The sequence below is a fragment of the Xiphophorus maculatus genome, chromosome 22 (assembly GCF_002775205.1).
Source record: "Xiphophorus maculatus strain JP 163 A chromosome 22, X_maculatus-5.0-male, whole genome shotgun sequence".
NCBI lineage: Eukaryota > Metazoa > Chordata > Actinopteri > Cyprinodontiformes > Poeciliidae > Xiphophorus > Xiphophorus maculatus.
This window is the reverse complement of record NC_036464.1, coordinates 5,803,975-5,830,624: the sequence shown is the minus strand read 5'-3', so window position 1 is coordinate 5,830,624 and position 26,650 is coordinate 5,803,975. Positions and strand designations below refer to the sequence as shown.

Sequence of the window (26,650 nt, the reverse complement as noted above, 5' to 3'; positions counted from 1 at the left end):
TATGTCTATCTTTGTTAGAAATTAAGTATTGCCTCATGTTGACAAATGTTCTGTGTTTGATAAAAATGGAAAACGACCAACAAAAACACAGTTTCAAAAAGAGAAGAAGGAAAAGCAACCAGACGGCACAAGTTGCTCAAAACAAACACAGAAAAACCTCAAGGGTTCGTCTATAAACAAAAACACAGAACATCTGGCAAGTTTAACAATTTATCCACCTATCCTTGGTTTACTAATTTTTAAGGGAGAATATTAGTTAGAAATAAGTAATAATTAGTGCTTTAAGCAGTTCATCATTTAGACAGAAATAAATGCTGTTCTCCTATAACCATAATACAATTCAAGATGTTTTCATCTTACACATTAATTTAGTTTTTTGTTTTTATCTTATTTTTAGATGTCATGGTGGTACCACTGTTTTAAATCGGTCTGAACTATTCCTATGATCTGTTTATGTCTATCTTATTGTGTCTGTATTCTGGTTTTTCACCCGGATGCAGAGTTGTGTCATTGTAACCAATAGGAAATTTTAACTGCAGTAGCCACAGTTCAACCAAAAGAGGGCAGCACTGAGACTGTTTTAGACCAAATATTGCAGAATTAAACTACTGTTTGACAGAAATATCAAAATTTGCTAAGTAACATGAAGATAGTAACACCCCTAAGGTTCAATATATACATTTTATCTTTAAAAAAAAAAAGTTAACTTGGGGTTTAGCTACTCTTTAAAGTGAACTGAAAGCATGTTGTAAACAAATCAGAACAAGGAGAAATGAGTTCAGAAGGGATTAAAAATATATATATATATTTGAACTTTAATAATGCTGATCAGAGCAGTCCACACTCAGGCTTACATTGACATTATGGTGCAAAACATCGTCCTTCTGGTCCAATGTCAGGCAGCAAAGCTCACAATGTGGCTCTGCACATACAGAGGCAGATGAATAAAGGATAAGGAGGAATAGCTAAAGACTTTAGGGAGAGACGGAAAGAACAAAGTAAGGAAAGGTTCATTTTCATTTCTCCATTTGCATGCACGGCACTTTCATGTTCAGGACACTCCGGAGACTTCAAACCAAGTAAGTGAAAAGAGCTGCTAATGCTTTCAGCCGCCTAGTGCCCACAAAATCTGTCATAAAAGCAGGTGAGCAACAAGAAATGAAAGCGCTACCATCATTACTGCCATTCTCAATCTGTCGCCGCGACCCGTACTGATCCACTCCCATCAGCCGCACAGAACTTCCTGCAGCTCTTCTGCTGACAGTTAACAGATTTAACTTCTGATGCAACCGTGCCCTTGTCTGCATCTCGCTCCTATTTATGTTTTGCCGTCTGGATGTTTGCTCCATTTCTCGATGCATCGCGGCTTCCCGGGAGATTTTCGCCTCGTCTAGCTTAAGCTTCTTCTCAACTGCGTGTTTCAAAAATGTGCCAAGAGTTTTAAGGTCAAAAGGACGGAAATACAGAACAGAGCCGTGTAAAAAGCAGAGAATTTCATAGTGTTTTCTAGAAGGTGAGAGATGATTTTGATACAAATACAAGAGAATTTGTATCAAGACACAAAACTGTGTCAGGCTGGAGGATATTTTTAAATAATCAGTTTATTCAGTTTTACCAAAAAACCTGGGCAACATTAATACACCATTTTGTTTGTATTGCGAGCAATGTTAATCTTACTAATACTGTTTGCCTTAACCTTTAACCCCAGATGAAAACAAGGCAAATACTGGATAAAATTAATTTGGAAAAACTAAAACTACAGTTAAAAGTAGAACAAATTCAAAATGGTTTGTGTCCAGGATGTGTGGGGTCCGTTAAATTTCTAATTTATGCAACGTTTCATTCTTTCGTCTGTGGAGCAAAATAACACAAAAAATGAAGATTCAATCAGCTATTGGGTGGTAAAGCAACGAAACAAACTAGTGCAACCACCCAAGACTTCAATCTTCGTTATTAGTTTTGCATATTTGAAATGTTTTCCAGTTTCAGTGTAAATGTTCTTAAGGAATTAAAAGTTTTTTATCTTTAAAATGATATACTCACATTAAAACGCCATTTTTACTATTACATGAGTTGAAGATCAAGTTATTTTGTTTTAGATTGAAACAAAATCTTATTGTGACACAAACTCAAAATAAACAGTTAGGATAAAATAAAACTTAGTCAAAATTTACACCCTTCACATTTACATTTATACTAAATTTTATCTTGTTTACTTTATCCAAACAGGAAAGTCACACTTGTAATTTTTTATTATTTTTTTTATGAAGGATAAATTGTTCAATACTTATTGGTTTTGACCTAATTCTGGAAGTTAAAATTTTAGTAATATTGCAATAAATCATATTGTACTTTTTACTCTCAACTAGAAAGAAGTCTCCTTTATAAAAATGCTCTGCATTTTTCTTAGTGTCAGTAAGTAAGAAAATAAGAAATCAATTGCATGATAAATGGATCATTTCCATTCTGATTATTAATTTAACAAAGGATTATTAATTTTACAAAGGCAGATTTAATAATTCATTTTATTTATGGTTTTAATTGCATGTAGATTTTTATTTCTGTTTAACTTGTTATTATTTTGGGTATTTAAAATACCTTACAGTTCCAATGTTTAATGTTCTTTAAAAAAATTAGTTTATTAAATGTTCACAGGACGAACTTCCATCATTATCCCATTACTTGAAAATTATCTTATAATTTATCGCAATAATTACTGGGACAATTTATTGTCCATCAAAATTTGTTATCATTTATATTGAGTTTGAATTTTTTAGCAATAACTCTGATGTCTTATAAGCTCTAACACATGACTGAATGTCTTGCATCAGAAGCCTCTTTATTTTCTCCTGCTGCAGATTTTTTTTTAAAAGAGAAAAAAACACCTTTCGGCCTCTAATGCTAAAACCAGAAACATTTCCAAAAATAGGTGATCCAGCAAACATCAGTCCTCCTCCTCTCTAAAGCCCCTCAGGCAGAAAACTAATGCTGACTACTGAGGGCAGGACACAGAAACGTTTTCATCTTTCTCCATTTACATCCGTCTCCCCTATCAACTGTAAAGGCATCAAACGCTCTCGCTGCCTGTGGTGCTGAATTCACAACATTTTCCACTCTCTTCTCTGGCTCTGTTGGGGTCTTTTCGGGTTTTACCCCGCTCCCCGAAGTTTCCTTCTCCTCTTTTTTGGACTTCAGAGCTGCAGGAGATGTGAGCCTGGCTGTAGACAAGCAAAGACAGGCCGTTGAAGATGATAAAGAGGAAGAAGCTGGAGGGTGAAGAGAGACGAGAAGAAGAGTAGAGAACAAGGCGACTGTTGAGTTGAACTGAAACGGAATAGATTTTAGGACCACTATAAGTAAAATAGAGAAAGAGTTGACAGGTATTAAGCCTTTTCACGTGACGTCATGCTCTCCAGACCTCCGCTGCACAAAGAGAAGGATGCAAACCAAACGTATATTTTTATTTTAGAACTTTTAATGAGAAAAGATGTGGTGATAGATATCAGCCGTCAATCATAGTGACTGTCAGCCCTCGGTCACTTTTTACAAGGTAAGAAGACCAACGCTCATGTACTTTATAAGTAAATATGATTAGAAAGATATAAAATATCGCATTATGGGGAAGGTGCGTCTAACCATTGGTTGCCATGGAGACAATGCCGCACCATCATTTAGCCTAGCATGTATGGAGAAAACTGGTTAGCATCTCGTCTATTGTACGTTTTTAAACTTGCTCCGGTTTAAAGGGAAACTCTGTTTATGACATACTGATATAAATCATGTGGTGTGAATTCAGTCAAAGTCGGTATTTTGATCAACACGTCAGAAGGCAGGAGGTACGGGTCGGTTTCTAAGCTAGCCATTTCCAACTTCTGTAAATACCACCGTCTGTGAGCTCCAACCAGATGTGTTACAATCACAGACAAGTTAGCTCGACTCGTACAAGTAGAAGCCATGAATAAACTGGCAAAAATAATTTCAGTCGCTCTGTTCAATATTCCCGTCCCTCACTTCCAGCCAACGGTCGCTTAAATTCTGTAGCCCATCTACATGTTAAAGTTGTAAAAGTCAAGCTAGCATAGCTTACCAACTTCCCTCTTCCTCACTATTTTTTTAATTAAAACTTTTCACTAACCTGTGGGATGCGACACCCTTGGACCTTATCTTTTCATAATGCTGACAATTACTAGCAAAGCACTTTTTCTTTAATATATCAGGCTTAAGATTTAAGATTTAGTGCATTATGGTGACAACTTGAAAGCTAAAACTAATGGTGGTCATCACCTGTGAGCTGGAGGGTGTCACGCCACGTCTATAAATCTAAAAAAGGCGCCTCCTCAAATAGCTTCAGTGATAACAGAAATAGTATATAATCACTGATATAAAAGGCAAAAAAACTCAGAAGTACTCTGAGAAAAAACTCTCTCGCTGCAGGTCCTTTAATGTCAGAGGATTGGCAGTTAACAAGGTTGCCATGGCCGAGGCTGTGGACACAGCAGGCGGGACAGTTCAATGACTAATGCAGACAAATAAGGTTGAAAATAAGCAAAGTCTCCCCCAAGGCAACTCCGCTGCTCTCTTGTGACATTTTTAGGCCACTCAGTGGAGTCATCACAGAGGGTTGGCAAGATGCACTCTGAAATAAGACGCACACACACACAGAGCTACTAATTCACCCTTGACACAACAATGAACCGACGCTGCAGGAGCAGGGGAAATGGAGAGCATGCACTCATGTACTTCGGCATGAATAAAGTCCTCCGAGCTTCTATTATCTGCTTCACCGTGACTCATCTGAAAACGCAGCCGCTGAAGCATGAAACAAACACGCACACAGCATAAAATATCTAGAGTCATTCATTTCAAAAACAAACTTGTTCTGCACAAAAGTTTTGAAATTAAATGTACAGAAAAGGCTGACTCATTTTTCTGAGAATGACCATATTTGGTAATAATCACATGACCTGGAGATCCAATCAGAAAGTGGCATTAAAGTCTTCACTTCAATGGTTCTCATATACAAGTATATAATCTATATTTAGACAATATAAATATAAAGCTTTATTTTGTTTCACATCTACACAAGATTTCTGTCTCCTCCGCACAACATTTGTTTCCTCAGAGATCATAATTATTGGAATCTTTTTTTCATCTAAAATGAATTTTCAATAAATTTGGAAAATCCATACTTTTGGACAATTCATACTTGAAAAACATTAACATTTATTTGAACATAAAGTTTTCCTTCACATAGGAACTTGCAAAGTTACAAAAAAAACAATAATTATTTACTCTTTATTTAGCCCAGAATCAACATTAGCAACCTCAACAGACCAAAAAAGACAATAGAAATAGTACAGTGATTTAAATTAAATAAAGAAGTTGTTTATTTACTTCCAGATCTGACTATAAGAGGATCAGCCAAAGGTCATGAACAAAGGTTGTTGTTAGTCGCTTAAAAATTTATTTTTTTTAAAAGTCATAAAAGGGGTTTCAAAAGCCGCTAAAAATTCAGCCAAGTGGCTAAATTGTCAACTGTGGCCAGAAAATGGAGACTTTTCAATAAAAGAGCATACAAGCTAATTTGCCAAGAACCTGAAACTCCAAAAAGATAAATTTCATACATGGATTTTGTTTTTAACGCTAAAATTGATTAATTGCAAAGCCTTAGCACACACATAAAGTGGACTGTTGTCTGTGAGTTTCACTTTTACAACTAAATCACAGAAATTAATTGAGTTTCATTATATTTTATTGCACATTTTAAGAAGTTAAAATGTGATATTTCACTGACTGTTCAGAAAAATATCAATCAGTAGCACATTACGACAATTCATGGGCAACTTACTAGTGGTATTGTATTTTCTGTTTTGACTGATAAAACAATACAATAAATCAGAATAAATTTAAAGTGTAACTAACTTCAAATTATTATTTTTTTCCCCAGATAGACTGTCTAAAGGCTCCTAAGGGTGCTAACTTTATGTTTCGGTGCAAATTTTGACTCGCTAATGACAAAGTAGAGCTGCAGGCCTAAATGTCACTACAAAAATCACAAAAGCAACAAAACAAAGGCACTAGATTAGTCGCTAGTCACTTTTTTGAAAACAAAAACCTGTTAGAGGATCTGAAAAGTTGTTAAATATAGCGACAAAACTGATAAGTTAGCAAAAGTGTGTCTTTCTTCCTGCCCTCTGCTCTGTTTTAGCCCCTCCTCTCAACCCACACTTGACCACGCCCCTTGTCTCCAGGCCCCGCCCACTTTGGTGGAATTTTTCAAAACTTGTCCGTTAAATCACAAGTTTTACTTTTCTTACACCAGACAACCTGACTCATTATTCGGTTCCCAACTCAAACTGCAGCTCAGAGTTGGCGTCGTCCGCCCTCTCCTCTCCCTTCACCATCTGTGTGAAACTACTTAAAGTAATAATGAGTTGTTTTTAATAACCAATTTGCATATAAAAGCGAAGACGTGCATGTGGGCAACCAAAACACATCCTGGATCACAGTCTGGCTGCTGGCAACGCCTCAGAGAAACACAGAAGAAGAGAGAGAGATGTCTCTGATGAAACTGTTCATCAGTTTCACAGCCTTTGCTGAGTTCGATTTAAAGTGTTTTCACATTTTTTTTGTTTGTTTTCTGGCTCCTAGGAGATGCAAATTAAAAATCTGGGAGCAAGAAATATAATTATTAGTGCGACTCCATTACAGGGTAACGTGTTGTGTAAAATAGAGACACAAAGGATTAAAAAATAATATTTCAGATATATTTTGAGCAGAACATGATAAATAAAACATTTATTTTCCTCTCATTATGCTATGCTTGGTGGATTTGGACCAGTGACGTGCGGTTAGGGGAGGCAGGTGAGGCAGAGCCTGTCATAATGAAAAGATAATATATAATGATAAAATAATTTATATTGCTATTTTCAGCCTGTGGTTTGAAATATAAAGTACCAATTTTTATTTAGCTTAACCAATTCTGATTATTTTTTCTTCAAAATCTCTGAATTTTCACATTTTTCCATTCAAATCTTCGGAAGCGAAGCCAGTCAGGCAGCAGCAAGCTGAGCCTCACCTGGGATTGTGCAACCTCTTGCTAACTGCACTGGCTGTCATTCTTTGAGAGCATGCTCCTCCTGTCTGTACATGGCCAATAAAGTGGTTAAAAACATTTATGAACTACAGTGTGTGTAACGTGATTCTTTTGCTGAGAAACGATCATAAACGGCAGAGAACAGATTCGAGTTGAGGCAGGCAGTTCTCTTGCCTCATGGCAGGGGGCGCTCATGATCCCAGACATTGTGACTCCTCAACTGCAGAGTAAGATACAGCAACAGCAAGCTATCCATACAGTAAAGTGCAGCGATATATTTATAGTTTTCTCCTTGTACTTTAATGTTTTAGGCCTACTGCAACAGACTGATTGCTCTGCTCTTTGTGTGGGAAATGGTTGAGTGTTTTTTTTGTTTTGTTGTTGTTAGCTGCTATGGCAACTAGTCTGCCCGTAGCTGCGCTGATAAAGAAGGCGAGAAAGAAGTGGTTTTGAGTTGTACTTTAACGGGTTTTTCCCGTTGCTGTGGAGCACAGCAGGAAATTAATAATATCTACATGTCCAGGTTTGATTGAGTTAACGGAATTATTCTACGGCGGCAGCGCGGCTTAGCATCACATGTAGAAGAATCGTCTTCTTGCCCTCCAGCTTTCTCTGCATGTGCGAAATTTCCTTATGTAAACAATAACATGCAGGGGGTCTATATTTGTAAATCTGATTATGATTAAGTCAGTGCCTCACCAGGTATGAACCTCACCGCACATCACTGATTTGGATCCATACTTTAACCTACCTTAAAGAAAAAAAGCTGACTGCTGATTATTATGTCTTAAAATCCTGTAGGCAATCCCACAGAATGATGCAGCCACCACCACGTTTCACTGTGGCTATGTACTTTCGATGCTGCTTAGTGTTGATGATGGGCCAAAAATACAAATACGGCTAAAAAAAACATGAAAAAGTTTAACATTTTCCATCAATCATTTAGAAACTAGAACTCATATTTTGTATAAATTAATTACACATAAAGTAAAATGTTTCAAATCTTTATTTCTTGTCATTTTAATTATGTTTTCAATGTTTTCCTGAGTAATTTTGGTCTTGCCTTTACATCAGTTTGTGAGAAATATTTCAAATACGGATGCCTGTCTACTTTGCAATATTTCATACCCTTCTCCTGACTGATACTTTTGTGAAAGAAGACACTTTGTAAAATCTCTGCAAACTACGACTTGAAAATTATCAATGTTGCTGAACTCAACAACACTGAATGCTTAAACTGGACCTCAAGTTGCTTCAACAAGCTATTAAAATAACGATTTGCAAACTATTCCAAGTTGTTGTTTGCCATTTTTTACAGTTTTGGAAACGAATCTTCTCTCACAGATAGAGACTCTGAGTCTAAACACACAGAATTAGGATGTCTGCTCACTCTAAACAGACTAAAAACAATTTCAAAAGTTATCATTAACTGGGTTTGTAAAGTCTTGGCATCTGTTCTGGCGTTGTTTGTGCAGTAATCAGGCCTGAAAGGGCTTTCACTGCCTTTAAAGGGATTTAAAACCAGAAAATGTCATTATTACTGTAGTGGATCTAAAGAGAGAACAGGTCAGCAGAACCAAAAGCAAACAGTTTGTTGTGGGCAACATCAAGTCTGATGAGAGCAAAACTCAGCAAATGCATTCTTATGAAAACAGCAAGTGTTTCTGGTTTAGTTTTAATGCAAATATTTAATTACACTTGAAATAAGACAAAACTAACTTAAAAGTAACTTTGTAGCAAGATTTAGAGGCTTGTTTTAAGTAAATAATTCCTTAATATTGAGGAGGAAGTACTTGTTTTGTTGGCAGATTATTTCAATTATAACAAGGGTGTGAAACTCATTTTCGTTTTGGGCCAAATCAAGATCCTGAATGTTCTTAAAGGGGCGGTTTTGCCAGAATGTATTGATAAAACCTGTTAAACTGTTAAAATATCAATGAATTCTTAAAATTAAATAATATTATTGAACATCTTTTCAGTCATTCCAGGATTTCGTGATTCTTTTTGTGATTTTTTTTGCAATGAAAGTATTTGTGGTACTAATTTAGAAATATTTGCGCTTATTTAGGACAATAAATGTAACTTTTTATTACTCGCCGTATAGATGATGGACTATAATCTGACATCAATTAAAGCTGAGGCAGCTGTTTAGTACAAGTAACAAAGTTTTTGACAATTTTTGAGAAAAATTTGCAATAAACTCCCAATTATGTATTAGCGCTAAAAATTGTGTAAATTTTTTGATTTTGCATGAATTTCCACAATAATTATCCAGAAACAGGAGGTACTAATTGATATAATTTAGCAGTAAACAGATAAAAACTGAATTGATTTGATTGATAAAATAATATTTAAGCACACTTAGCGTTTAGTCTTGAATCTAGAGGGCCACATAAAAAGCTAAGGCGGGCCAGATTTGGCCCACAGGCCTTGAGTTTGACACATGTGACTTATAACAACACTAATTTACAAGTTAATTTAGAACAAGCGCTTTTCATTGTTTAAAAGGAATTATTTACTTAAAACAAGTGCGTATAAATTGCTGAAAAGTTACTTTTATGTTAGTTTGTCTTATTCCAAATGTACTAAGGTATTGTGAATAGAAACTAGACAGAAACACTTGGTAAAATTTTGTGTTTTTGCAGTGGAGCCAAAAGAAGTTAAACATCTCAGCCATTCACAATCTAATTTTAAAATTTCAAGAAGTTCTGAATGATTAAGAATTACAAATATTTCATTATTTTGAGTTTGCTTTGAAAAAATACATTGAAGTCGATTTCGCTTCAGCGAGGTGGGAGATTTTCAACAAAGAAGGCGATAGAAAATCTAAAGGGAAGGAAAAAGTTGTCATTTTACATAAGGATGATTTCTGTCCTCTGCCTGTTTGGGCCTCTAACAGCCCCACAGCTACCAGTGCAGCACAGATTACATAAAGCAGCCTCCAACCACTGCAGCTGTAACAATAACATGTAGTGACTGAAAATGGAAAATACAACTCGTGCTGGTGATACTCACTGAGGCTGCGGCCAAGGCTTCCTGGTCGTAGTACTTCTTCCTCTCGTATTTGTCCCGGATGAAAACTTCCACGGCTCTAAAGCTTGGAGTTAAGGACTGGAACTGAAAACAAGTCAACCGCACTGCAAAAACACAAAATCTTAACAAGTATTTTTGATGATAAAACTCCTCAGTTTGGTGCTTTGGTCTCAACTAGCCCTTTTTTTTTTGAAAGATAATTTTGTTTACAGAGACTTTACAATAAATTTTTTGTCGCTTCTGTTTATTTAAAATGTCTTCCAGTTCCAGTGTTAAATGTTCATAAGAAATAAAATGTCTTGATCTATGAGAATAAGTTCTTGCATCATTAAGCCATTACCACTGTATTACTTGAAAATGGTCTCAAAACCACATTATCATTTATTGCAATAACTTCTAGGACAATTTAGGACCAAAGACTTTGGTGCCAAACTGAGTTAATAACAATAACAAGAATCTATAACATTCTGATTAACTTCAGATGGTTACACACAGATCTAATGACTTGTTTGAGCTATTTATTTTAAGATTGAGAGATTTAAGCTCTTCTTGGAAATGGTCAATTAATTTATATTTGTTGGTTTCCCCCCTTGCTCTCTGCTATACTGTACCTAGCATAACCAGTGCTATAGCTAGTATACTCTTCTATGCTAGCTACACTGCAGCTAGCATAGCATTGGTGTTAGTGCACTACCAGCTAGCTAGAATAGAATTGGTGGTAGCTAGAATTAGCTGCACTGTAGCTACAGTGCAGCTAACATAGCTAATTAGCCTGAAGAAGTCAAGCTCCTCTGTCCTCTTTAGTGCTGTCAATAATGGTTGTGTATACACTGCTCATACCCAGAGCCTTTCTATCTGCTACGCTGCAGCTGGTTCACCACAACATAGCCTGTCCTGAACGTTAAAGCTAGTCAGTTAGCATAACCACCATTGACGGCAGCTAAAAGGCTTTCCTGAAACGGTAAGTTGTTTCTCCACCATTAGCAAGTAGAACAGCCGTACACAAGCATTATTGACAGCGCTACGACCCACCTCCTGGCTCTGATTGATTGTTTTGGATCAGCTGTGCCACATTTCTTAGCCCAGGTAGAATGTGGAGGAGATTTTTTTAAATCAATTTATCTGTATCATAACATACTGTCACAACATGGTGACAGTTTTAAAAAATATCTAAAAAAAACATATTTTTCTCATAAATGTTACACACCACAACTTTTAAACACATGTAGTTCCAAAAATAACATGTTAAAGTGATCAATTTGATCAAGGTTTATAAAGATTTGGTTATTAAACGGTTCCTACAACTGTGACTGTAAAACTATATTTCACATATGCAAGTCTGGGCACAAACTCTGAGGCTCCCACTATATTCCAATCCACAGCATCACAACACAAGCATTAATCCCAAACCTCTTATCTCCCCTTTTCAGCAGCAATGCTTCTGTCAGATCAGTAATAGACCTCAAAAGATTGAGGAGCGATGACCACCCACACGGGTGGAGCTAAGCGATAGGATGGAGGAGGCCTGCATCTCAAATGCAGCCTTTATTTATCATAGTGGAGTGGAAACAGCAGAGCAGATCGGACGCAATCCACCGTGCCTCACAGAATAGAAAGAGAGAAATGACAGAATCATGTGACGGCAGGGAAGCGTCCGATTAGGTCGGACGCCACAACTACAAGGGAGCAACAAAACGAGATTTAGGAACAAATATATCAAAAGAAACCACTGACAAAGTATTGCACATATACAGAAATAACCAAACTGACAAACAACAAAAAATATGATTTATTCATGTGCCAGGAGCTTGATTTTTTCAGATTATCTCATATTATACTGTCATTACATAGCGGCAGTTGCAACAAATATGTAAAAACATATTAATTTTCAAATGTATGTATTGCAGCTTTAATTCATATCTTTAAAAATTTAGCAGGAAGAATGTGAACGAAGATGGGACCATAAGATAAAATGTCAAGTGCTAAAAAATGTTTTTTTGTATTTATATATAATAGCCGAATCAAAAATAAATTCAAGTGTTTTTCTCTTCTTTTTATTTAGTATCAAAATATTTTTTAAGTGTCAACTTCTTCAGTTTTATTTTTCAGTATCAAATTTTTTGGTTTATATTTTCTTCAGTCTAATTTTCTGTTTGTTTGTTTAAATTTTTTTCAGTTTCAAATCTTTTTTATTCCATATAAATTTTTTGTTTAATATCAAATTCTTTTTTTAAGTCTCATCTCTTTTCAGTTTTATTTTTTCTCGTATTATACTGTCATGACATACTGGCAGTAGTCACAGATGTGTGAAAAACATGTTAATTTTTAAATGTATGTACTGCAGCTTTAATTCAAACTTTTACAAATTAAACTGGAAGAACATGAAGGAAGATGAAACCTTAAAAGATAATAGATTAAGTACTAAAAAATGTGCAGAAAATGTATTTTTTGAGTGTATATAAAAGCCAAATCAAAAATATTCAAGTGTTATTTTATTTCTGTTGTATTTATTGTTTTTTTTATTTTGCATATAGTAAATATCTTCCAGTTCCAGTGTTTAATGTTCTTTACAAAATTAAAGTTTATTGATCTTTGAGGGCGAAAATTTGAATTATTATCATTTATTGCAATAATTACTGGGACAATTCATCATCCAGCAAAATTTCTTATTGTGAAAGGCTTACAGGATACAGAACCATGCAAACACTTCTACTTAGGAACAATTTAGAGTCATAAATTAACCGATTCCTGTGGGAGGAAATCAGAGTACCCAGAGAGGACTGACACATGCAATGGGAGAAAACACAAACTCCCAACAGAAAAACCTCCAAATGAGATTTAAACACACACACACACACACACGCACACACACACACACACACACACACACACACACCCCAAGGCGGTCGCTCTGCTAATCCCAGGTCTGTTATCTACAGCTCACAGCCAGCGCCGCTGCTGTCAGAACAACTAATGAATTTCAAAAGAATGAAGAACGATGACCACCCGCGCAAATGGGCCCTGCCAGATCCCAGATACTGCATTAGAGCCACATTTCACACACACGTTATTTATTTCAGCCTACTGGACTAAAACATGAACATATCCAGTTACTGTCATGTCTTGTATCACAGAAAAGGGGGGAAACTAAAAGCTGCTGCAGACGCCGCTGGAGGCGTCCTGAGGAAAATAAGTGGAATGATAGTGATGTGGCGAGGCTGTTATTTAGTAATGGAAATGCTTAACAAGAAAAATACGTAACGTCTGATTGTGTTATTTCAGAGTTGGAGCAGCTCTCAGCAGGAGTGGCTTCACCTGCTCAGTAGAAAACTGAAGCATTAAATATTTCAGATTCATTTATTTTTTAGTATCAAAACTTTTTTGAAGTTTAAACTTTCTTTTGTTTAATTTGTTAGTATCATATTTTTTGTTTATATATATATATATATTTAAATTTTACTTTATTTTTTCAGTTTCAAATCTTATTTTATATATTTTAAGTTAGATTTTTTTTCCATTTAAATTTTTTTCAGTTTAATGACTTTTTAATCCTGTATCAATTGTTTTTGCTTCAACTATTTTAACTATAATTTTTTTTATTCTGTTTTTAAGTTTCAACTCTTTCAGTAAAATTTTTTGATATAAATTTTTTTTGTGGTCATTTTTGTTTTAGTTTCATTTTTTTCAATTTCAAATCTTTTATATTCCATATAAATTTTTTTTTGTTGTTTTAGTTTAATTAATTTATTTATTTTTTTGCAGTTTAAATTTCTTTTCTTTTGACCAAACTTTTTTGGCCCCAAGTTAGCTCCATAATGATTCACACAAATAATTCTTAAAGTGTTAAAGATAATATTTAAATATCTTTATTAAGACGCTAGCTTCCTGCTGGCTGTTGAAACCCAACTATGTGATTTCATAATGGGATCTGTAAATAACCAGTATGAGAAAGCAGAGGGAGGATACTGGTCTGTCTGTGGCCTCCTGAAGCTCTCTGGTAGGTGAGCTTCATACAGCTGGCGGGCTCTGGTGTTCCCCATGTCCACCATACTCTGCAAAAACAGTGAAAAAATAACATAAATACTTAAACAGAAAAGGCGACATCAGAAATGATGGTGACTGGCGAAAGGAACGTCCCAGTGCACAGCAGGTTCTTTCACGCATCACATTTGCATTCAGCTCATTTTGCCCGCCGACTCCTTTGCATGCGTACACGCACAGCGTGAAAGGACACACTGGCTGTATGCAACAAGGCCAAATTAAGAGGAGGGTGATGGATGGGGTGATGATAGGAGAAACGGAGGAGACAGAGTCGGAATAATCAGGCATCCAGAATTAATTAGTCACTGAATACAGTGATTAACATTCTTAGTGAGACGCTCCTCCACTCATACACAGCTGACAGAGAGGCGAATCCAGCTACTTTAACACACACACACACACGCGCACACACACACACACACACCTAACAGCTGAATCTATTAACGACTGAATGATTTAAAAAAAGACTGGTAGGTTTGTATACGTCTGATAACACAGGATGGACTGTGAGGAAAGTAAACAAAACGCTAAGCTAATCACAAGAGGCTAACAATATATCCATGTGTTCCTATGACAACAAGAAAGATGGATGGATGGAAAACGGATGGATGGAAAATGGATGGATGGATTGGATAGATAGATGGATGGATGGATGGATGGATGGATGGATGGATGTGGGCACACTCATATATAGTGTGTATATAGTGTATATATATATATATATATATATATATATATATATATATATATATATATATATAGATCTATAGATGTATATATATCTATATCTACATAGATATAGATATCTATATCTAGATACAGTATATGTCTATACCTAGATATAGATATATAGATATCTACAGATATAGATATCTATATCTATATCTTTATATAGATATATATAAATCTATATCTATAGCTATATACTGTATATAGATCTATATCTATATATACATATATAGATATCTATATATATAATACAGTTTAGACCGCAGCACACATTCTTCCTTGCAGTAGTGAATAATTCCTCTGGTTTTAGATCTGAATCATCTTTGCTGCTTCAATAAAAGATTTTCTTTTGGGCTTAAAGGCAAACGACTCGAGTTGTTTTCAAACGACACAAATCCTTTTTTCTCCCAACTTCTTTCATTAAATCCCCATCTTCCTTCTTTATTTTCAGAAATAAAAACTCCACACGTCTAACCCAGCAAATGAATGAATAAGATAGAAAAGGTATGTCTACTTCAAGCCAAATATTGATTATCATGTATGGATCATATTGTGGTTCAGATACCTGGATCTGCTCAGGTGTCCACTGGTCCAGGTTGACGGATTTGACCCTGGAGATGTGGACGCCCAGGTTGCGGTGGATGCCGGCGCAGCGGATGCACATGAACACCCCGAGGTTCCATGACGCCCATCGAGGTCCTTTAACAGGAAGAGGAAGAACACTTTCACTTTAAAAGATTCCATGATCCAGAACTATAATTAGGCCCGTCGCAATAAACAATAAATCAATTAATCAATTAATCGTAAGATAAACTAAAACAAACTCAATCATTTCCATTTGGATGATTTGCCGTTTTTCTCTTTCTATTGGATGACAAAAGTCTTCAGTCTGGTGTTTTGGTCTCAACTATCCATTTTTTTAAAGGACAATTTTGTTTGCAGAGACTCCATAATTAATTTTATTTGCTGTCTATTTTGTTTTGTTTATTTATGTTTGACATTTAAAATGTCTTCTAGAGATTTTACATTACAATATAAACTGTTCTTATTGATTAAACTAGATTTGGGGTGTCCAAAGTGCGGGCCAGGGGGCCATTTGCAGCCCTTGGAACGATTCTGGGCAGCCAATGATCACAGTTGTAAAATAGCCTAAATGTTTTATTTGTTCTGTTTTTTGCAGTTCGTGCAGAACCAAATTTTAAAAAACAATATTGGGGGGAAAGTTTCATAGATCCCAGGAAGGGGCAACACAAAATATTCATCCAGGTTTTGGCTTTTAATTTAATTTATTAGTAAAATATACCAAAACAATCCAGTGACATTTATTAAAATGCAACCCATAAATAAAATAAAGCAAAATAAAGCAAGAGTGAGGGATATTCTGTTCTTGTTGCTAAAAAGACATACTAAAAAACAAAAAGAAAAATCTAGAAAATGATGTGAAATTTGGGTTTTAAGATGTTTTTTGTTTTAAATCTACAATAATTAACACCCCATTTCTGTACAGTAATCTGACTGCTTTGTGTATTTTATTTTTTTTAAATGTGCATTCAGTTTATTTATTTAGCAGATAAAAAAATATACATATACAATTGATTTGCTGTTATATTTAGAAAGAAAAACAAAACATTTTGAGGCCACCAGAAAATGTTAACTTGACATTTTTGGTCCTCATGCCAAAAAGGACAACACTGAACTAGATCACATTACATGTGGTTTACATGAAAACAAATTAAACTAAAGAGAAAATATGCTGTCTTTCTGGATTTCATGGACAAATGTGTCTAATTTCAAGCAAAATCCTACAAAATGTGTAAAGATTTCCATTTAAGACTTTAAAAGGTTTCCTTTTTTAACTTTAGCCGTTCTCATTGTCACCTGATTAATAAAAGCTGTAAATGAACACCGCTCTGATTGAAGACCAAAGACTTTACATCAAAGAAAAATGCTTTCGGCTTGTTCAAACCTGCCAAGTGCTATGAATCTCAATAAACTACAAAAAGCTGCCAGATTATTCATTAATATGCAACAACGCAGACCTTAAACACATTCTTCCACAGGGAAAGAGTTGACTTTAGGCCAGGCGTGTGCCATATTGTCTTATTTACAGTAAAAACCATGGATTTTTGACACTGGTATAAAAATGTATGTATCAAATGACTGAAAAAATGGAAAAAATTACAATGAACAAAGTTCCTAATCAATATGAAATTGAAATCACTTACCCTGCATGGTAAATGATTTTAAACTGTCTTTTGTTTGCCAAAATTTGTTTACATTTATATTTATTTATCTATTTTATATTGTTTTTGACACACTATATATATTTAGGAGAGGGTGGTCATGTATATATTTATATATGAATATATTTTTATTCTATTTTTTGTTCTATTTTGTTTAGGAAAAGAAAAGAAAATTAAGGTAAAAAGAAAAACAGTTTGGATGTAACATATTTATGTTTGGCCACATCAAACCCATCCCTTCTTGGCAACAATATAAGCATTTTATTTCAGTCCGTATCAATAATTAATTTTCTGTTTAAAATATCGGAACTACTTCCAAACTGGTGACATGACCTTCCCTTCTTTATCCACAGTTTTCACTTCACAAAGTTGTTTTTTTTATTATTTTTAAGCAGTTATGAGGCACAGTGGCAAAACCTCAAACTCCTGCTTCACAAAATACTCAACAGGTTGTTGCTAGGTAACCAAAGAATGACCGAGTTGCTAGGTAACCAAAGAGTGAGAGAGTTGATTCCACCAACATTGCTTAGCTAATCCTGAGCGACTGAGCGGCTACAGCCTTTTTCTCTGCCTACATCTCCCAGAATGCTGTGCGGTTCTGGACATGAGCTCAGTGAATATCCTACATATTGAATATTATCTGTTGAAATTGGTCATGTGTCTATCACGTAATATATAATTGATTTATTTTCCAGCCCATCTTGGGTTTAAGTGGTCTCCAGTGAAATCTGTCACAGGAATGCAACAACCAGCATGTAGAAAGAGACAGAAAATTACTCAGGCTCAAACCAAATCTCTATGGGGATGAAAAGGAGACGGCACAGAAATGACAGTGAAATTATTTTAATGGGCTGGTGGCTGCAATCCCGCTGCATCACTCATGCTCCATCCCCGTCCAGAACATGAAGCTTACTTCTGACTTTAAACACATAAAGTGCAACGGCTTAACTTTTATGGATCCAGGCTACATAATGGTGTTGCAGGAAGCCTAGTGGGCTTGCTGGGTTTGACTAAGAGCATCATCGTGCTAATGCAGTGGCACTAATGCGCTATCCTGCCTGAGGGGGCATTAAAGCAGCCGAATGAGTGTTAAGCCTAAAATCAAGCAGCTCAGCCATTGTAAGCTGGACTCTATCTGTTGGAAATCTATCAATATCTATCAGACTTCAGCTTGGTCTGCTTTCAAATCATCTCTGCTTTACTGATAATGTGATCATATTTACAAACTTTATGTGTCCATCTTATCGGAACCACTTTCACAAAGTGTGGTGCTCATCTTAAAGGGGTTATAGAGGTGAAAAATGGGTTTGATAAACTATCCAAATTTTAAAAAATAAGAAAAAACAAATACATTTTCACTAGGAGTGTCCTAATACAACTTTTTCACTTCCAATACAACAAATATATTGCACCTTATCACAGTTTTTAACAAATTCTGTAGCTTTTGGTGTATTTCTAAATCTGCTCCATAGTCGCTTCTTTTCGAGCCTGCTACTGCCTCTAGTGGCATGGAGGTGGTATCACAATTAATATAATTACATTACTAAATCAGTATACCACAAAGGCTTTATTATTAATTTTTCATTTTTCATTTTCTTAAGAATGTAGAGCCAATTAAATGACCTAAACAAGACCTCAAAGTGGTTCCAGTTTCTCTCAATGGCCAACTTGTTGAAACTGTAACACATTTTAAATACCTTGGGTCATTCCTAGACAGTCAGCTCAACTTTGCTGAAAACACTGGCTATATTCTTAAGAACTGTTCTCAGAGACTCAACCTTTTAAGAAAACCCAGTGATCTTGGTGTCACCCAACTAGAGGTTGTGTACAAGACAATGTTGAGTGTTTTAACTTTTTATCTCCTCGGCTGGTTTGGTCACATGAGCTGCAGACTAACAAACTTTTAAGAATACTTTCAATGGCATGTAAAGTAGCAACCAAACCAAAAACAACTCTGTCTCAACTGTTTGCTGAAAGAACATGGAAGATGGCAAGGAATATTTTAGTAGCATCCATCTTGTTTTTTGTCAGTTTGAACCTCTGAGCTCATGAAGGCATTACTGTGTTCCTCTGGCAACTAAGAACATCTATTAAAAGTCATTTATTGACAGTGCAATAATTATTAACCAAACTAAATGATAACATTTACCCATAGCATGCTAGGAGTTTTGCTCTATGCATAAATTGTTGATATTTTGAATTGTTGATATTATGAATGTGTTTATTTTATTATTTTCAGAGTCTATCCACCTTGATAGACTAAACAGTTTTATCTTATCTTTTCCTATATATGATACTCTACCAACAAAAGATCTCATTATAATATATATGGCACTGTAAAAGCACTACAGGCAATAGCAAGCCCGAAAAGATCCGACTTTGGAGCAGATTTTGAAGTACACAGAAAACTACAGAATTTGGTAAATAAAAGAGAGAAGTCCAAATATGTGCTGAGTGGAAATCCTTCCTAAACATGAGGATGTTTCACAGACTTCAAAAGAAAATAAAAAGGTGTACTTTGACTCCATCGGAGCTCTCACAGCATCGCACAGTTGGTAAATAGTTGTCATTCGTATGTGTTGAAAACTGGCAGTGATGCTTACCGAACGTTTTTTTTTTGTCAACCGCCAATAAAAATCAAAAAGAAAAAAACGCCGCATACGTAGCTTTTCAGTCCAACGGCTGAATAAGATGCTAACGCCTCCTCTGATGGCTAATGTTTACATCCATCGCCGCCATGTTTTTTACAAACTTATATCGTGTGAACAAGCTTATTCACACGTGATTTCAGCATCGCTTCTTATTTAGGCTAACGGAAACACTGCGATTTTTTTTTTTTTTTCGACGTAAGCAGCTAGTGTCATGTCCACCGACGGCACACGCATACAAAGTGAAACACGGACGGAGACGGACAAAGCGAGGCGTCCCAGCACATTGAGGCAGAGGCATTGAGAAACACCCAGGAGCCTTGATGAGTGACAGCTGAGCTTTCAAACTGACAAGAAGAGATGCGGAGAGGGGGGCAGCTAGCAGAGCATGAAATTAAAGCCCTAACTGTCAACTTGAGGACAGTGAGCAGAACAACTGGAGGGCGGCTGTGTTGGGAAGTGTGCGACAGTGGCAGAGAGGAGGAAACGGTGGCTGCACTCCTTTCACAGCCAACCCCTTTTAGCTGAGACAATGAGCTGAGCTCAAAGCTGAAATGTTTCAAGTAAACAGTCGCATGATGTTCAGAGTGTCGCTCCGATGATTGAAAGAGAAATTTTCTATCTGGCAGGAAAAACAAACACCAAATGAGCCTAAATATCTTTATGTTAACTGCAGGGCATGGAGGTGGAGGGCTGGTGATTTGGGCTTGTTCAAAAGGGAAACTACTGTGCAAAATTCACTTTTTGGACATTTTTATATATTTCCAAAAGCATTTATCTGGAAATATGTTACACACAGAACTTCTAAGGTGGCATAGTTTTAGCTTCACCTGATTCAAATTCTGTAATATAAAAAATCTAATTAAGCACCTTTTGCAATGCAATTATTAATTGGTTAATTGAAAAACAATCTGCAGGTCAGCTCTGCACTGTTGAATTTCCTAGCAACAGACGATTAACCGTACACTAGGGGCATGCTACGTTACTGCATTTTAGACAAAAAAGGAATTTAATTATTGTTTATTTGTATTTTTAATGTTTTATAAAATTGCCTTAAGTGGTTAAATAAAAAATCTGCAGAATGGCCTTTTTCTTTTTAACTCATTACTAAAATAATCATGAGCTGCAGCTCTAGTTTGGTTACAACAAATAATATTTTTGGAGCGTAAAGGGGGAAAAAAATTATTTGCTAATGTAAACTTAAATCAATTCCGAGAAAATAAAAGACCATTTATTTTATTAATCCAATATAAAAAGGAATTTATATTTTAAATAGATTCAAAATCAATTAACTAAACAACCAGAATTTGATTTGGATTCTTTTTAATCTCAACAATTTAGTTATTCCTGCTTCTTGTGCCTCTTTTTAAACCACGTTTTCCTTCCACTCAATTTTCCATTAATAAAGATGGATGCAGCACTATTTGAACAACTAGTTTCTTTAGCAACAAACCTTTCTGTTTTTTTCTAGTTGCTCCCCTTTCTCTGCACCACAAAAACCTGAGCAGACAGCTATACAAAAGCATTATTTCATGTCTTTATTAGTCTACACTTTCACATAATTTCTCCAATAAAACATCCTAAAAATCTCCTAATATTCAATATACATCTAGCCAAGATAGTGTGGTTTATTTTTTATATTTTATTTATTTAATTTTTTGAAGGAAACCATTAATCTTGGGTTAAGAGGCTGAGTGCTGCTGCTGCAAGCAGGAAAATAAACCATCTCTGTGCTGAATTCTCCTTTACTGAAGGTTAACAACCTCCATTTGCTAATTAATACAAATTTCCCTCACTGTAAATTACAGAACTATAGTGTGGAAACTCGAGTGCTGGAAAACAACGGCAGCGTAGAGAGAACAAGACTCCTATTTGGGTAAAACACAGCAGCTCTGTGCTGCCCCCTGCTGTTTTTCTGAGGGAATGCAGAGCCAAGAAATCTGAAGAGAAAAATCTGAAGAATATAAATGTTATGAAATTATGAACACTCAGAAGCAGTTATGAGATAAACAGACAGATAAGGAAACAAAAACGCGAGAAATGTCTTCATTTATAATGTATTGTAAACCACACAGTTATAGATGCAACATCTGCTGAAAAACTAAAAAGGCACCAAATGAGACAGTGAAAAGACTTCTCCACCTGCTGGCAATAAACGGCATTGCAGGAAGGATTTAAATTACATCCAAAATTATTCAAACCCCTAGATTATTTTAATTCAGCCGAGACGTTTGTGTGGATATGAGATAAGTGTCTCTCAAAAGATATGACAATGTAAAAGGAATACCAATTTCTGATCTTAGGCCATTTTTAATAAAATGTAAATGTTAAAAGTTACAATAAGAAGTTTGTTGAAGGAAACCCCAAAATGTTTGACCCAACTCATACGTTTTAAAAGACAGTTATATCTGATAATGACCAAATCTGTGTAGACTTTTTAATTTGAGAAAAGTTACAAGAAAAAAAAATCTAAAAATAAAAAATGTTCTAACAAGAGATTGTTTTAAAAATAAAATATAACTTCAGACCTATATCTTTAGAGCTCAACTTTCAGTCCTAAGTCAAATTTTTTGTTCAGCGACTTAGTAGAACTGGAAAATATGGCTGAAAAATGTTTTGCAATACTGTATAAGCTTTTTGTGTGAGTCAATATGAATAATTACTGATTTGTTTTTGTTTTGAATACCTTAAACACTGCCAAACCAATGATGTGATGTTTCCTGTTTTATCCAGATTTCACTCCATGCTGTTGTTTTTTATTTTTAAGCAGTTATGAGTCACAATGGTGAAACTTTAAACTGCTGCTGTGCAAGCTACTCACCAGGTCGTTGCCAGGGAACCAAAGAGTGAATGAGTTGCTAGGTAACCAAAGAACGAGTTAGTTGATGCCACTAACCTTGCCCTACGATTTATCTTTCTTGCTAACTTTGAAAACGTTTAGCCTACTTACTTACCTTCCCCTAAATTAATTTTCCCAGATAAATTTTAAACTGCCAAATTACTTGTCTGTTTTATAAACTTTCAGTTCAATAAAGATTGACAGAGATTGCCTGCTTTTAAGAATTTTTGAAGTGGCTAGATGTTTATATTCATGCTCTTATTTTGGAGTGGTTGAAAACTACGCTGCAGTTCCATTTCCTGTATGTTCCTCACTCACAATAAGCAAATCATGTTTATTCTGCACCCATAATGCATTTCTGTAGACAGTTTAACATTACTAATAATTTAAAAAATTGCCACAGGGTTAGTTTTATAGTTGTTGAGTATTGCTAACAAATTTAATCTTGTTAGAAGCAACATAAGAACGTATCAACATGTTTAAACTTAGCGCTTTAGCATTAGCTTCCACTAAAAACCATGCTAGTTTACCACTTTAGCATTAGCAGAACTAATGGTTATGATTAGTGCTTAAGGTTTAGCACAACTAATGTTTTAGTTAGCAGTATCCATCACTGGTACAGTACAACAAATCTTTAATTTTGTTCCTTTAATGTACAAATGTAGCATAATTAGCATAAATTTGCCAATTTAGCATAAGTAAAAAAATTTTTGTTTAAAAAAAATACTTTTTTTAGACCTGAATAAATATAATGAAATAAAGATATTTTTTTTCCCTAAACTGTTCAATGTTAAGTTGGCTTCTGCAGTAAAATACGCCTTTATTTTAAAGCTGTCCTTGTATTTCACACATCTGACAGTGAACTGCTATCAAAAACAGGTCATCAAAGCAGCGAAAAGCCTGACGGCTATCAGCTAAGATTTGCTGAGGTTGCACAGAATGTGCCAACCAGGAAAATTCATAATTTCTAACCAAACTGATGCTGACATCAAGCTAAGAACTGAGACAGCTTGTGCAGCACTTGATTCACATCTAGGCTGAACTCTAGTAGACAAACACAATGAACGAACGAAACTGATATGAGGGAGAATCTCGTCTGTCATGGATCCACATGGAGGGAAAAATGTAGGGCAGTGTGTGAAGACAAGCAGGACAGAGGGTGAAATTACAGCTCAGAGGATGAGATGAATCAGCACTCTGCAGCGTTTCGTCATGTAGCCGTGCAGCCGCACCCCTGACACGCCGCCTGCAGCTGGCAGGAAACAACAACTACATGCAGTGTTGCTCCAAAGACTAAAAGAGCTGATCAACGGCAGCAGAGCTCAGCACTCTGAGTCTTTGTCAGCAGCTGCATCAGTTCCTTGCCATGGAAATCTCATCCTAACTACAAAAAGTGACAATTTGCATTATACCATATGCCTAAGAACCAGATTTATACCAATTTTGGCCACACAATATTATTCCAAGGGCCACAAAAAGGCCCCTGGGCCGCACTTTGAACAAACCTGCAGAGGTGTTCCACTAATTAAAACAACACCCTTGTATTTTCCAAGAATGTGTGCCAGAATATTCAAGTTTTCATTTGTGATGAATCTATGAAAAAACTGACTGAAAATCCACCCAGTTCTAAAACGATTCCTCAATTCCAGAGAATAAGCAGAAAGAGAGCCGATAGATGAATCACTGACTCGCTGATTGCAGAAGAGGCGCTGCAATTACGCAAAAGAGACGTCATCTCACCCAGAGGTAACCCCCATATCTGCCCTTTACAACCCAATTTACTCATTAAAAATTGCATCCTTTCACACTGATATGCAATAATCGCAATACCTGATTATACAGCAAGATTTTGTTGGAAATCGTAGCACAACCATTGATTTAAATGCGTACAATTTCTGCACAGTCTACATAATAATCACTTTAATTACATCTGAAATATGCCGAATTAAGGAAGCACATCTACGCTTTTATCGCACATATTTGCTTATATTGTATTTTATGATTTTGTGCAAGAGAATGATAAAGTTTCGTTTTTTCTAATGGAGTCTGGTGAAGATGCTGCAGCAACAGAATGCCGATGTGGAGGGTTTTTTCCTCTTTTTTTTTTAAACAGGACGCAATCAGAGAGTCAAGAACACCTCAGATTCCACGCTGCTACACGGGACACGCACGTTTTCCGCTCATTAATAACCCAGTCAAGGACACGACATCGATACTACAGCCTCAAGTTACCCACAGTGAACCCACTTACAACCGGAACAAAGAGGGGTTCAGGTACATAATAAAAGAAAGGCATTTAAACTTCATTTAAACAGAAAATAGAAGACAATTATTTTTAAGGAAAAAAATAACGAATTTAGCTCAGATACACAATTTTAATTTTAAAAAAACACACATTTTTAATGATAGGAATATAGTACTAACTTTTTTTGTGTTTTAATTTGAAAATATTCGGCGGAAGTTTTGTCACCCTATTTATTTTTAATTCAATCCTACCTTAAGAATAAAAAAAGACATTTTCTCTTTGTAAATTTAATCCCTGAGTGATTAAAATGTATTAATGAAAATTACAAATATGTCAGTGTAAAATCCAGCAGAAACATGCATTGCTGTGCATAGTGGGCAATGTCCACGCGTGTCCCCTGGTCACTGTGGACGGTGTCCTGCCTACCTTTAGCCTCACAGTCTGCACAGTACTTGTTGTCCTCTTCTCGCAGCAGTTTGGTAAGAATGGCCTGATGCTGCTCGTTCAGTTTCTGGGCTTTTTCTCTCTCCGACCGGGTCGTCATCTCGCTTTCCGCGGTGGGGCGATGAGTCCAGCTGGGTGGGGAGCCGTGGGAGTCCTCGGTGCCGGTTAACGAGGGAGGGACGTCCTCATGATGAAGCCGCGCCGCCCTGAACTCTCCGGTTAGCTATCAACCTGCTAGCAGCGGCAGGTTGGATGGATGTTGAGGTATCATCCCTGCTGCGTTCAGGACTGTGGGAATTTACAGTGTAACGCCTGATTCACAGACGCAAATTAAAGCGGGGAGAAAAGTACGACGGCGGATTACAACCAGTATAGACAGCGGAGGGGAAAACAAAACAAAAAAGAAGAGTAGATTTCCGCAAAAAAAAAAAAAACAACTCAGAAACTTTGAGTTGAATCTCAGAAATTTAATTGAGAAAACATGGAAATTTCTGAGGTTGAAAAGTCAATAATTTGCCAGCAAAAACTAAATTTTTGTAGATGTTTTTCTAGAAAATTTCTGAGGCACAAGAACATTTCTGAATTTGAAAAGTAAAGAAATTGCTATGAAGACTCATTTTGAGACGAATCTCAGAAATTGTCTAGAAAAACAAGGACATTTCTGTGTTAGAAAAGTTAAAACAATTGCTAGCAAAATCTGAAATTTAGAGATGAATGCCAGAAATGTTGTACAAACAATTACATTTCTGAGTTTGAAAAGTTGAAAATTTGCTAGCAGAATTTTATTTTGAGATTATTCTCACAAATGTAGAAAAAACATGGGCATTTCAGAGTTTGAAAAGTCAAAAATGTGCTTGAAAAAGCTAAAATTTTGAGATGAATCAGAAGTTTTTTCTAAAAACTTTTAGATTAATTTCAAAATGTTCTTGTTTTTCAGAATTTTCAGGGGGGAAAAAGTTAAAGAAGTCAGGAAAAAAGTCATAACTCAGACTTGTGTGCAACAGCCCAGTCCTTTTATAGTAGTTTTTCCTTCCACTCAACTTTCTATTAATATTCCACTTTTTATTAAAGTCCATTTGTCTTTTATCTCCCATAAACTGGATGCCTGGTAGTCTGATTTACGACTACCAGGCTTATTATGCATGACATTTCTCTTTTAAAAATAATTTTTGTTGTTTTTCTATGTAATATTAAAATTTTCTGAAAAAACATGACTTTGGGTTTTCATCAGTTTTAAGCCATCACCAATTCCTAGTGGAAGTTTCAGTTTTTGAATTGAATTACTAAAATTAATCAATCTTTCAAGGATATTTTTGAATTACATCAAAATAA

The 26,650-nt window shown here is 35.6% G+C and overlaps 1 protein-coding gene across 5 annotated transcripts in view; it reads right to left on the bottom strand.

The window, feature by feature from the left end:
* Nucleotides 1-25,586, bottom strand: part of LOC102238269 (stromal membrane-associated protein 1) — an 85,145-nt gene extending 59,559 nt beyond the window's left edge. For all 5 annotated transcript variants that reach the window (XM_023327850.1, XM_023327851.1, XM_023327853.1 and 2 more), the window contains exons 1-4: nucleotides 25,301-25,586; nucleotides 15,465-15,598; nucleotides 14,096-14,181; nucleotides 10,112-10,187 (exon numbers count right to left, since the gene is read on the bottom strand). In XM_023327850.1, the coding sequence (XP_023183618.1) occupies nucleotides 10,112-10,187; nucleotides 14,096-14,181; nucleotides 15,465-15,598; nucleotides 25,301-25,418 (414 nt within the window). In that variant the 5' untranslated portion in view covers nucleotides 25,419-25,586. The remainder of the gene's footprint in view (nucleotides 1-10,111; nucleotides 10,188-14,095; nucleotides 14,182-15,464; nucleotides 15,599-25,300) is intronic.
* Nucleotides 25,587-26,650: the final 1,064 nt, after the last annotated feature.